The sequence below is a fragment of the Lissotriton helveticus genome, chromosome 4_1 (assembly GCF_964261635.1).
Source record: "Lissotriton helveticus chromosome 4_1, aLisHel1.1, whole genome shotgun sequence".
NCBI classification, from domain to species: Eukaryota; Metazoa; Chordata; class Amphibia; order Caudata; family Salamandridae; genus Lissotriton; species Lissotriton helveticus.
The window spans coordinates 2,126,288,712-2,126,302,420 of NC_136063.1; the positions used below are offsets into that span (position 1 = coordinate 2,126,288,712).

General features: G+C 43.0%; 1 protein-coding gene across 3 annotated transcripts in view; it reads right to left on the reverse strand.

Moving 5' to 3' along the window:
- Positions 1-821: 821 nt before the first annotated feature.
- Positions 822-13,709, reverse strand: part of LOC144829566 (copper-transporting ATPase 1-like) — a 405,691-nt gene continuing 392,803 nt past the window's right edge. For all 3 annotated transcript variants that reach the window (XM_078688825.1, XM_078688827.1, XM_078688826.1), the window contains exon 23: positions 822-2,631. In XM_078688825.1, the coding sequence (XP_078544951.1) occupies positions 2,352-2,631 (280 nt within the window). In that variant the 3' untranslated portion in view covers positions 822-2,351. The remainder of the gene's footprint in view (positions 2,632-13,709) is intronic.

Genomic DNA, 13,709 nt, shown 5'->3' on the forward strand with positions numbered 1-13,709 from the left:
TCTGAGGGGCATCCCAAACTTTCTAGGTCGAGCCTGGGCAGCGCATGCGGTGCTTTGTGAGGCATGTTGTATTCTGGTAGGGACTTGAAGCTCCGCCCACTCCCCACCCATTTTTTTCATATTTTTTCAGTGGCTTGTGTCATTGTCCACTGTAAACTTTGTGGTCGCAAAACAATCATACATTGAAGTGCGAGTTGCCATTAAGAAGGGACGCCCTTGGCACGCGCCTTCCTAATAGGGAGTTGCAAACCCTATTTTGCGGGTCGGTAATAGGTTATGTACATAAAATGGTAAAATAGGGTTTGTACATGGGGCAGACCACTTTTAAGGTCCCAAACGGGCCGATTTCCCGTTTGTGACCACAAAACACGGTTGTACATGGAGCTATCAATCATGGACAAAAAGGGTTGGGGCCCAGCCCTTGTGAAGAAATTAAATCTCACCCCTATTTGCCAGGGTGGAACTACTTTAAACCTTATCTGATGAGTGTAAACATTTCTATTATCACCATCACCAAATAGCCACACTCACCAAGAAACAACAAAGTGACAAGGCTTGTGTAACCTCATACAACAAGTGACATCCAGATAACACGGTTAAGTGCGGCCTTCCATTTGCTACAAGACAATCATAGTGTTTTACAATCACACCCTTTAACAGAAAGTTAGGAGTATGCATTTTTAACAGTCGTATAAGTTATTTAATCCAAAAGGTACCTAACTTAAAAATATATTCTCTCACAAGGCCCCCTGCAGCATTCAGAACAGTGAAAACATTTGGGCATCTTGGAAACTGTCATAAAACACATCAACTTCAACACGGTCCATACTCTCCATTAACTGGAGATATTTTTTTAATTTCAAATTGATCATATATGGTTTGCATGTGTGGACACGGCAAAATACATCATGTGCCAAGATTTTTAATATTCCACATCTTTGGTCTTAATGTGACTGTACTTTCAAAAGTAATATTGTTAACGCCAGTTTGGTTTTAGTAATGGAGGCGTTTTGGCACATTAGCTCAAACAAAACCTTTTCCAAATGATCACACAGCCGAACTGGTTGTACGGAATAGGTGAGCCTACTACTTTACCTTGCGGAGATAGCCATAATCCCAGACAGAACAGGCCCTTCGGTCTGGGAAATGGTTGTTTTTTTAAAGTTCAGCTTCGGCAAGAGAAAATATGTAGAATAATTTCCAATATCTATGTCAGTAGCATTTATCATTCAGGGTATTTAGATATAAAATTATAAATACAAATCACTTCATTAACCATAGCTGTTCATTACTGTACAGGGTAGTTCAAAAGTGTATCCGCCATTAGCACAGGAGTTCCTTTAATGCACTGTGTTGCTTCGCATCCGTAATAAGCATTCAGGCGTAATAAGCATTCAGCGCCTTGAGACCCTCACAGGTGAGTAGCGCACTCTACAAATGTTCTGATTGATTGATCGAATGTCAGGTGGGGTTCAGCATAGGAGAAGGACAGCAAGAAGCAATCTCCGACAATCCAAACATTCTTCGAATGGCCCTTGGAGTCGCGAGTCCTGCACTGGGGAGTGTGAAGGGATTGGTTCTCTGTACAAGATGAAAACACATTTAACAAAGGCAACATGGTGCTGTACAATTTTGCTTGGCAATAAAAGGGTGGATACCCTCTTTCAAGTCTTCTAACCACATTTGTTCTCTTGATTGCTGAGACAGGATTATGAGGTATGCAGTTTTTATTCAATATAGAATGGATTTGGAAAACCAGGACCTCTACTGACATCCAAATTAGGTCTCAGGAACATATCCATTTTTCTGGCCACGATTATAAAAAGACAATAGATATTGAGTCTCAAGCAGCAAGGCACTGTTGCCTGTAACTAAAGTCTTTGCTCATTGATAAGCAATAATAACGTACAGACATAAATATTCTATTACTTGACAAGTTCTTGTCACGGAGGGTACAATAATTGCTGAATTGGAAGTGCTGTGGGAACATCTTATGCCACATAATTTGTGCATACAAACCACCATGGGGCATCTGTTCCAAATACCCTTAAAGCACGCAGGAGTTTTCAAAATAACATGATGGTTTTTTTTTGCAGCAACAATACTGCTATGAGCTTATGTCTATGTCTATTGAAAGCAAAGGGTTCCTTTGTTTCCAGTACTGTAGCTCCTTGAAATAAATTAACTGTATCCAAACGTTAGATTTCCTTTAAGCCCGTTTGCTTCTGCACAGGCCCTGGCTTGCGAAAACGCAGGACTAAATGTTGGCCCACCAAAGAGGCTTTGCGGTGCTCGAGGCAGCATCAGTGAATCTCAAAATTTGGTAACTGCTGGGTGAGGTGGTCAAGTGCTCATAGCGTGGTTTCTTCGTCAGCCGCCCCCAAGCCCGCGACAAGGAGAGAGTGCTTGTCTGGATCACTGAGATGGTTGCTGTGCATAGAGCGCTTGTCTGAGAACAGGGAGTTTATTGAGGCACGGCTGTAGTTAACCACACGGTCCAACAGGCTCAACTTGGGCGAGTTCCTCTGGGTTTCATCAATCCCAATGTGAACGCTGATTTCTGATGGAGACTTCTGAGCCATCTGTCCAAGGGCTCGCCGTTCAAGGCTTTCACGACTTGGCTTCTTGTAACTGAAACAAAACCAAAATTCATAATATTAGATTTTCTTCTTTAGGTGCATTAGATTAGCTACATTTAACACAATGACTGTTATTAATGGGGATATGTTACATTAGTCTAGCTGGGAAGTGCAAAGGTGGAATGCTGTCAAACTGAAAAAAGTGACTAATGGGAAAGCGATCTTGCTTCAAATTTCCCTTGAAAGGTACCCTTGAGAGCACAAGTCTAGCCCGAATAACCAACAGTAACTACAGAAGTAACCACTGGCCTTGTGTTCTGGAGCAGCGTGTTGCCTGGTGTAAAGCGCTTCCATGCCTTGTCAGGGGTAGTACGCGCTATATAAATGCAAATACAAATTCTGTTCAAACATAGTAACCTCATTTGCTACACCTGGAAAAAAGCTGAAACGTAAACCCAAGAAATAAAGCTAAATTAATAAAGAGTGAAACAGATGTTAAAGCATGGGATATAGGCATGTGTGATCCACTCAGGACAGAATGGAGGTGCAGGTGAATGGAATGCAGAAGAACTCTACTGAATAGCAGTATAAACTTTAGTTTCACCTGTAGACCTTCACAACCATGTGTCAAAAGAGCCTTTGAAATCTCCAGAGATCTTGGCTGCCAATGAGGCAGATATCACAGATCCACCCTTGCCATTGAAACCCCAGGGAACAGCCCTATCTAGCCTTTTTCTTTACATTTGTTTCCAACCACTAGCAAAAATCCTCTCCTGTGCCTTTACTTTGTATATCTTTGCAGATAACACCCAAACTGTGCTGAGGCTGTAGGATAGAGAGGTGAATTCCCCTGGCCATATACCGAGAATAAATTGGCATTGGTAGCCATTTTAAATGGAACCCTAACTTAATGGAGGTGATTGAATTCAGTCCCAAAATACACATCTTCATTCCAGATTTCTGAATTACTCCAGTGGTTCAAAACTCCTGACTTTATTGGAGGATACCAGGACACAAATACAAATACCTTGGCTTCCTCAGTCAGCTCCAGAGGTCCATTCTGCTACTGCTTGCATTTTTCTCCATCAGTCGCAATACTACACATCAGTAACTTTATTCACTTTTCAATGCTCATGTGCAAGCTGTGGTGCATGCTAAGCAGAGCTTCTTCTACATGAACTACACAAAATGGAGAAAGAGCCCTGAAGAGTCTGCTCACTGATCTAACCTAGTAGATTAAAAAAGTGGAGAGTGAGTGTTTCTTGCGGCCACATTTATGAAACAGGAACAGGATCTTTAAATTGGCGAGGCCTTCTACAAACAAGCAATACGTGTTTTTCCGTAAGAGGGTACATTATCTGGCCATTTGAGACGACAAATCAAATAAACTGATATATTCTGTACTTTCTGAAGCAGGCTGAGAAATGTGCGAGTCCACTTTATAAATAAATAAATACACTTGGAGCACAATTGCATTTTCAAGGTGGGAGCTTTTTACTGGTCCTTCTGCCAAAGGGCCGTGTCTGACTGTAAAGCGTATAAAGACAGAAAGTGTATTTGATGAAACCTAAATTGTGTATTCAATGTCGCAACAGGATACTTGATGGAAAATAAGGGACTCTTAGAAATAGTTTTGCTTTGCAACTAGTCGTCGCCATCATGGTTATTATTATCCCCAAGCACTGCTCGAGACTGGCTAGAGAATGCCACAGTTGATCAAGCCTGCTTATTAATCACATTGCAAGTAGGTGCCCCTGAATGCCTGGCATGGCTGTGTCAGTCTCCTACAGGTCAGTCCTGGGCCCCTGGTTGTGGCAGAGTCAGTAAAAAGTCAGATCTTAAACTCTTAAATGTTGGAATGGTTGTGTCCGAGTCTTATCCAATCATGCCTGCTCATCTGAAAGGGAAAAGTAAATGGTAATTTAGATCTATGTGCCTGACATGCAGCTAGGCCTGTGATTGAGTAAGATGGGTGCTCTGAAAGACCAATATGGATGGGGAGGATAAAGTCACAAACCAATCTTAAACTACATAGTGGCTTTCAAAGACAGTGCTACTTTTCACCAGAGGTGCCTCCTCTGCAATGGCGGTGAAGCGTCGCCCCACTGGCTTAGAGCCAGTAGCTGATAAATAAAACGAAATTCCATCATCATTTTATTTTTCAGCAGCTGGCTTGGCCAGCGTGTGCAAGAAGGGACAGGGCCATGGGAGGGGGGAGGATGACTAGTATGTGCACTTATGTTTCTCTAACCTGTCTGTATTAAACAGCCGGGTTGGAGAAACAGCACAGACTCCCTGTGCCTGAGCGAGCCTCTTTTCAGCCCACTCAGCACAGCCCTATTTAGAAATACACATGCATTGATTCTGCACAATCACAACTAATAAACACCGCCCCATCAACTAAATCACTGAGGTTTGTGATCAACTGAACAGCAGTAAAACGCCTGAAACTGAGGAGTAACTTTTCTTTCATCCTCTGTCCTTGAGTTTAATCTGACTGACTGCGTTAGGTTGGCCCAGCCATACTTAAAAGTCCACACAATAAATATGCCAGTGGAAACACAAGGCTGTTTTCATATCTGGATGGGCTAACTGATCCTCAGACCATCCCCCCTAAAGCAGGCTTGAATGAGGGGCCCACAACTTTCACAGTGACACACACGATTTCCTGCTGCAGAAAAATATTACTCCTAGGTATTGTGACACATCATTAGGTATTTGAATACTTTACATGCTAAACTTCAGAACTCCCCGTTAAATTGGTCCCTGTTTAGCCACTCTATAAAGGAACTGTAGGAAAACGCCTCTTTTTGAACAATTGTTTTGGACTGATGCTGCTGTTTATTTTTACTCTGTTCACTGGGATACTGCTAACCAAACCTCAGTGAATCTGGGACTCTGCTAACCAGGCCCCTGTACATGTGATCTGACCCCCTAAAACATGTAAAAACTGGCCATATCCTAATTTCACTATATACTAGGGACTAAATTCGCCAAAGTGCACATAAGGCCTGTACGTTAAGTGTCACCGGTGGACTGCAGGACCCACTGTGCAGCCAGTGCAAACAAGACAGTATTCGAACCCTTTGACAGGTTAAAACCTTATTTTCTTTTTAAGTAATATTAAGTCACCCCAACATAGGCCTCACAAGCCCTAGTGCAAGGTGCATAGTATTTAAAAGTAGGACACTTAGAAGATTAATGCTAAACATGTCCTGTACGAAGCTGGTTTTTTGTATGAAATACCACTGAATGATTCTATTGTGCAAAAATTCCCACAGAAGTGTACCGGGCTCAATGTAAACCCAAAGCGTTCGATATGTGGTAGTGTGGTCTAGCAGCCTTAGGCCTAACACAGAGGAGTAATAAGACATTTGCTATGCACACAGTGATTAACAAATGGCACTCGTCTCAAAAAGGATACCCACACTCATTTTAGAAAAATAAGCTTCTTTCAAGATTTATTTTAAGACCAAGAAATACGTAAAAAGGTAAGCACGTTTTTCAAGAAAAATACTTTTCACGTTTAAAAGTGGGCCCCTAGTGAAAATTTCAGGGATTGCAATGTTAACCTATGGGAGGAAAACCAGATTGTTGTTTTGAGTGTAAGTATACAACTTACACTCTTGGTTTTCAGGATGAAGAATCAGCACCAGACAAGGTTCAGGTAAGTAGCAAATCTGCACCTCCTGTTGCAGGGGGTGGCAGGATGCAGGGTTCAAACTCCATATCTGGAGCCAATGTTATTCAATGGAGAAAAGTGGTACTCTAAGAGATGCTGCTCACAGGTGAGTAAACGGTTTGGTATCCCAATCTCCCGAGCTAAGATCGAGTTAGCACGGAGGGCACAAGGCAACCCCAATCTTACACCCTCAGCGGCACAGAGGTAGCTGAGCGCCACCACAGCATTGGGCACCCAATGCAAGTCAATAGGGGAATTCGGTTTTGCAAAAAGGCTGCTGGCTTAACCTGAGATATAGTGCAACCCGCCTTAAAGTTTGTAAGGCCTGCTAGAGGGGTGACTTACCCATACCGTAGGCAATCCTGCTTGGGGGCACAAAGGCAGTGTGCCATGTTGACTTTGGCATTTTTCTCTGCACCAAGGCATGCAGGCTGAAGTGGCAGTTTGCATAGCCTTGGTGAGTGATCCCTGGATGGCACAACCAGTGCTGCAGCACCAGAGGACCCTCTTCAGTACCCATGCACAAGGTACCAGGGCTACCAATAACTAGGTAATTATAGGGGTAATCTGAAGTTGAGCCAATTGTGGTATGGGTTCAGGGAAAGAACACTGGTACTGGGAACCTGATTAGCAGGGACCCAGTACTCTACAGTCAAAGTAGCATCAAAAGCCAGGCAAAAGGTGGGGGGAGAGACTGCAATAGAAACCCATTTTCCCACATGTTCTTACACTGAAAAGGCCCAAATGCTATTTCCACTGTAGCAGGATTGGCTGTTCCATAGGAAAGCATGGGGATACTATATTAAATGTAATAATGTTATCTCCGACTAGGAAACAACTACAAATGTAATTCTTCAACTTTATGAACTATTAATTACAAGTCCAGTTCATTGCATGAGTGCCAACTGTCACCTGGCAGCTGAATTGACCCTTGGATGAGGTGTGACAACTGTTCCCAGAGCAGACCAAAGGCATTGGTTGTTTGGAGGTGTTCTCTTTCTTTGGCAAAATGACCATATGGGCTGTACCCAAGAATTGATTAACTTGAAAGAGGCCTACCCTATCATGGGGCAAATGTTAGCTGACACCTGAGCAGCAGTATCCCCTTTGCTTCCCCAGCCCAGCAGTCTGGCTCAGAGCCTAGTGTGAGAGGAGCTGCCCCCAGAATTGGTTTGAAGTGAAAACAAAGGAGTGGTTGCTTATTTCCCAAGCCACAACTCTGGGGCGGGCACACAGGCTCTGCACAAGGGGAGAAGGGTTCTTAGATTCAGGTAGAGAGGTGCACTGTGGGGCTGTCTACAGTATTGCACACAGGAACTGCTGCAAACACTGATAGGCTTACTCATGGAAATATTTTACCTATTGGATAGGGAGTGGGCAGGAGTCAGACACACATGTGACACCTCTGGCCACCTTTTTCAGAACACTACTGGACCTATGGAAGACAGTAGAAGGGCTGTATCTGCTGTTGAGACCTGTGAGGAGACCTGAAAGGCTGCACCTGCTCCCACTTGTATCCAGAAGTGAACTCCAAGGAACAGTTGGCGGATCTCCTGATAGGCTAAAGGGCTACAAAAAGTTGCAGGAAGCCCATTTTCTTGACGAGTCCAACTGACCAGTTCCATCGGGTCCTACTCTGGATCTTGTTGGTGGCTTTTGCTAGAATGAGTATTGACCCCCAAATTCTTTTCCAGAGGTGTCAAAGTGTACTCCTATCGCCCTGAAAAACCTGGGAATTTCACCACAAAGACATCCAGAGGATTGGGACACAGCTGCCAAGTCAATCAGATGAAGGTAGGTTACCACTGGGCCAAAGATTCACATTGCTCCCGCTCAGAACTTTTCCACAATAGCAAATCCGTTTCAGGAAGATGTCACAGAGAGGCTATCTGGCCTTGTGAAGCCTTGCTCGGCTACCGCTTGCAGTCGCCCCCCATTTGTCCCACTGGAGGAATCGAAGCTGCAAAGAAGCGACTACATGTGTAAACAGAAATTTTACCAAGTGAAGGAGCTAAAAGTATCCGGCTGGCAAGGCACCTTCATTGGGCACAAATTTTGAATTTCTCCAGACAAGGCCTTCTTGCCAAATTTCAACGGCTTTACCAGGACTTCATTCGATGGCTATTCAGCCTTGTACAGCCCTTCTCTGCACAGCCTGCTGCCTTGCCCCATTGGGGATATTTGACTTCCTTTTCAGAGACTAAGTAAGAAGGTAAAATGTCTGACCTGGTTAAACCTGGTTTCCGTATCCGTCCTCTGCTCCAGCATGGTCAGTCTTAAATAGCACCTAGGCACTGGTTAAGCACAACCAGAAGACCACGGTTGGCACTGAACACTTTTTGGCGCGTTCTTTAATTAAAACTTTTTATTTTGGTGTAATGTTCATTAAATTATTCTCTATTTTTATAAACAGGAGTCCGATTCTCATTGTGTGGTGTTTTCAACTGTTTTAGTACTTCTCAATGCCATGACTACCAAGGGTTGAGCTCAGGTTTAAATTATTGAAATCTATACAGGACCTAACTTGATACTGCAATAATAACTTGTGCTGGACTCCCCTTCACCCTAACTGATAATCCACTTTCTCACAGGAATCTAAGTTGCTATATGGAAAAAGAATCTTTCTGCACCATTTTGAACAAAAATATGTCCTTGTTAAGGTCATCAGACACTCAACCGCTCGCTCCTTTTGCAGGTCAATTTGCCTGCTATGCTCAATCTCTCCATGTTCAGCGCTATAAAAGAAGAGGAATGTGAGAGCATTCCCCTGGTCCTCCTCTTTCTTGACGCTGAGATGGCACTTGACCAAATGGAACGTTGCTACCTATTTAACGTTTTAGCTAAAATAGATCTGAGCTTTGCGCAAACAATTGTCAATTGTCCACCCACCAGCAAGAAATGAAATAAATGGCAACACTAACTAAGGGAACAAGGAAAAGTATTCCAGCCGCACACTTAGGAAATGTACTGTCACTGGAGCTTCTGATTAAAAAAATAAACCTTTCCCACTCCACATTTTCAAGGGGTAACCACTGGATTTGGCTCGGACAAAATATTCTTTGTTCTTTACCATACAGTGCCAGTTTACTGCTTTCCGTGGTGTCCACACTGAACGACTGCATGAGGGTTTCGGGTTTTAAAATTAACTGTTTAAAGCGCACAGGTATAGGACTTGATGTCAATACAACTTCATGTGCTTGCTTATGTAAAGACCATGACTTACTTTGGCTCAATGGCCCAATTAGTTATCTGGGATTCAACCTGCTTGATAAAAAAAAAAAGATCTATGGCTGCAATCTGTCAAATTTCACGCGCACTGCTCAAAGATCTTTACCGAGGGGTGGGTGGGCTTCCTTAGAATTACTTGTTAAAAAGATCTTTGTTTACTAAGACTGTATTATATGGCATAATTGCTTCCCTCAACCTTAAGGTTGATAGGCAGAAACTGGAGGCCTATCTCTGGAATTCTAGGAAGCTGAAAGGCGATGGTGGACTGGGGCTCCTAAATATTGAAAATTAACTTTGCTACGCCATGCTATGTGGACTTCTAAATCATGTGGCTATCCAAAGGCTTCCCAGGGTTGTTTGAATCAGGGTACAGCTTTGGCTGGCTTTGGAGTGGTCATGAACAAAAAGCACGCGAGTCGAGCAGGAGTATGGTTTGATTCCCTTACACTACACCTTTTGGCTTCAAGACAGAAGGAGATCGGCTGTGGGCACCCCACTGGATGTCAACACCACTCTGTTAAATCACTGGAATCTGTAATTCTTAATGGTCGAGTGACCACATATTCTTCTTCACTCAACCCCTCCATCGCATATATGAGTCCTGGATCATCAGTTTCGACTTTGGTGGTGTGAGCATCCATTAGTGCTGAATGGCTTGCCCCAATGTTTGTGTGAGATGTCCAGAGGTGTGCTTTACCCTTTTCAGTCTGTCCCCTAAGAGAGTGTGTCACCATACACAACTTTACCTTGGGCAAATGTCATTGGGACAAGGGATCTTATATTCATAGGCAAAATTATTGACAATGGAAGGACCCTATGTGGAGTTGCACCTTTGAGTCGGCCAGTGGTAAACAACCCCTTAGTATAGTCTCAGATATACATGGTTACATGGAAAAAGATTTGGTTATCATGATTCCAGCTCACATTTGTTCAATTATATGGACAAGAGCTGCGAAAACATCAAGATGTAACGAACCAGGTCTTAATAAAATCGTACTTCACCCCATAACAACTTATATGTAGGCATGGTGCTTCAGATGGATGCTGGGGAGATTGTGGCCATAAGGGGGTGCTGGAGCACATGTGGTGATCCAGCCTGCATAGAGGCATTCTCTCTACCATATGGGCCGGAAAGGAAGGGTTTCTCCCATTAGAACCCTTGTTATTGTTGCTTGACTACACTGGTGATGTAAGGGTCGCACACTGATGTCCCTGTTGGGTAAGATAACTTCTCACTTGCTTCTCACAGCCAGACTTAATGTACCCATGTCTGGAAACTCCCCTAAAGCATCTATGGAATCAAAAGCTATGGAACATCTGTGGCTAGAAGATTGGTTCTCATCGTTAATGAGAACGCAAACAAGACTATCATGTTTAGGCCCCGTTTAGAAGCAGCTTAAGCAGGGAGTGGTTGGGTATAGTGGGGAATGAGGGCTATCTGATGCCATAAGGAAATCTGCTTTCTAAAGGGAAGCCTCACCTCAGACGCTCAGAATCAGGCATCTATCTGACTCGTTATTAGCTCTGATCTCTCCTATGACACATTTTATCTGTATAATCAATGCATGTATTTTACTTGCTATCCTCCCGGGTATTTTATTTAATTAGGTACTTTTTAGGTTGAGCATTTGAGACCTCTTGTATATACTTTAGTATATACTTATATATTAGTATATACTTATATGTGTATGTACTTTGTGGGCTCTGGAGATCAGCCCTAGGACTTGTCTGCTTCCGCTTAGGGACTTTTTTCTGTTTAATTGCCTCTATTTAACTGTCTTAATAAACAAGCATTGTAAATGCAATAGGTCTCACCTTTGATTACGTTAAAGCCATTTGCTTTGCTAATGGTATTGTATAGCAAAACAAAAGGCTTTAACTTTAAAAGATAAGAAGTTAGAAGGGATGGATCAGGTTGGACAAAGCGGTGGGGATATTTGTGAGGTTGTTTAAGAAGAAAAGAAGGTTTGAAGAAAAGCTGGTAGGGCTAGGTAAGGGTGGGTAAGATCAGGGTACAGGTGGTGAGGTTGGAAAAAAGCTGACTGTGTGTGGGAGGATAAGATGACGCTAGAGATGGGTGATGTGTGACTTGGGAGCATAGATGCCTAAGGTGGGGTAACACAGAGGCCTGGATAGAGGAGGTAGAGTATAATTGTATCTAAGATGGGTGAGGTTGGTGACGATGTTGGTTTTGAAGGGTAGGTTGATAATGAGGGTGGAACTAAAGGGTGAGGTTGTGTAAGATGGTGGGAGGGATGGGAGAGATTGTGATTGATGGTGGGCGACATGGGAGCGGTTGGTTAAGGTGTTGGAGGGAACTGTGAGTTTGGATATGTTTTGGACAAGTGTAGGAAGGTTAGATAAGCTAGTGGGAGCGACGGATGAGGTTAGATGCCTGTAAGGATGACTGGAAGTGGGTAAGGTAGCAGTAGGAAAGGTTGTGGTGGGGTATGAATTTGGTATGGATGGCATAAGATTAGCTAAAATGGTAGTCGAGATGGGTGGGTCAGATAAGATGGTGCTAGGTTACTACCGTGGTTGGGTAGGTTTGGGTGGTTGTTGGGTTATTGTTACATGACAGTGTAGAAGCAGTATTTGTTTAGAAGTTGACAAGTAAGGGGTTTTATAAGGAGCTGGCAGGAGCAGCAATAAGGCCTCCTTCTCCTTATGCACACCTATCAACTCACCCATACTTGCAAGTAAACGTACCAGCTTTAAAAATAACTAGCCTTTTGTGCAAAATAAAATAACTGGCAGTACCTGGCTTAAAGGGGGGTAGATTGGCTCTCATTGGGAGAAAAAAATATTGGGCTTATAACAATTCGAGGCAGATTGCTGCACCAGTGGGTGCATAGAATTAAGGATTTTGAATGCCTACATTGCAACCTATAATGCATCAAAGCACTGTTGTGTTCATGTAGATTATAACAAATCAGGCTAGGTCTAGGTATGAGACATATAGCTTTAACCTAGCAACAAACTACACAATGGGTATGTCGGTAGAGCTGTGTGCGTGGGGGGAGGATAAAGTATCAAGAAAGAGGTGCTTCCAAGAAGAAAAGATGAAAGTAAGCCAGATTTACAGGTGGAACAGGTGATGGATATGAGCTCATCAGAGGAGGTCAGGTACCCATGTGGTAACCCTAATAAAGGTTTTGGACAAGGAAAGTAATTGTAATGGAACACCTGCTGCTAGAACGGAGTCAAAGTTATTGTTGCTGACGGTCAAGAAATTGAATCAATTTTAAACCAACATGTTTCCTAAACATGGTGATGCACTGTGAGCAGTCAAAGATGCATTGGGAGATGGTGTCAGTAAAGGTTGCTGCAGTTGTGAAAACGGTAATTGCCAATCCCATTTGAAGTCTCTGCTCTGGTGACAAATGCACTGCTGTTGTCCAAGGTAATATATCACAAGTAATCTCTTGCACTAAACTAGAATCTGTAAAAACAAACTTAACGGTACTTAACATGTTACTTTTTTGTCCATGGATTTCATATTGTTTATGCAAGCACGTTCACCAAACAAAAAGCTACACTATTCTTAAGGGCTACTGCACCTCACTATCACGATAACACTAACAACTGTTAGAAGTAGAAGAACTAAAGTACTGACAGCAAGCTAGGGACTGTACAGCTACAAACCTGTGGCAACTTCAATATATAATTATTGAAACAGCGCGGACAAGAACTGATGAACAATCTGTATGAGAAAGTAACGAAATCATATGAGCCACTCTATGAGTCACAATGTTCAAAGGATGGAAACGTTTTCAGAATGTGGTACTGACACCCAAAAATACAGATGGAATCAGAGTCCTCAAGTCCCGATACACACAAGTGCTGTAGAACCCCTAGTTAGGACTATTGTGCGTTTAAGTCTTTTTGCCTTGTGGCTCAAACAGTAGATATGTATACACATGCCCCAGGGAGCAATACTCCGTTTGCCGAAAATATGGCATCAGCAGAGTATGCAGGCAACCCACTGCTCTAAATGCGCAGGTATGGCCACTTTATAAATTTCCTAGCACCTCTCTGTATGAACGATTTAGGTCCACCGTTGAGACAACAAAGCTTGTTGATTCTTCAGTCTAATTCACTGAAAGATGAATGATATTTAACAGGCTAGGACATACGGGAGAAGCAGCAGCCCTTCCATTAGAGAATGTACAGTTCTGTTACCCCACTGAAGTTGTGTTTTTGAACAGAGAGTACCTCAA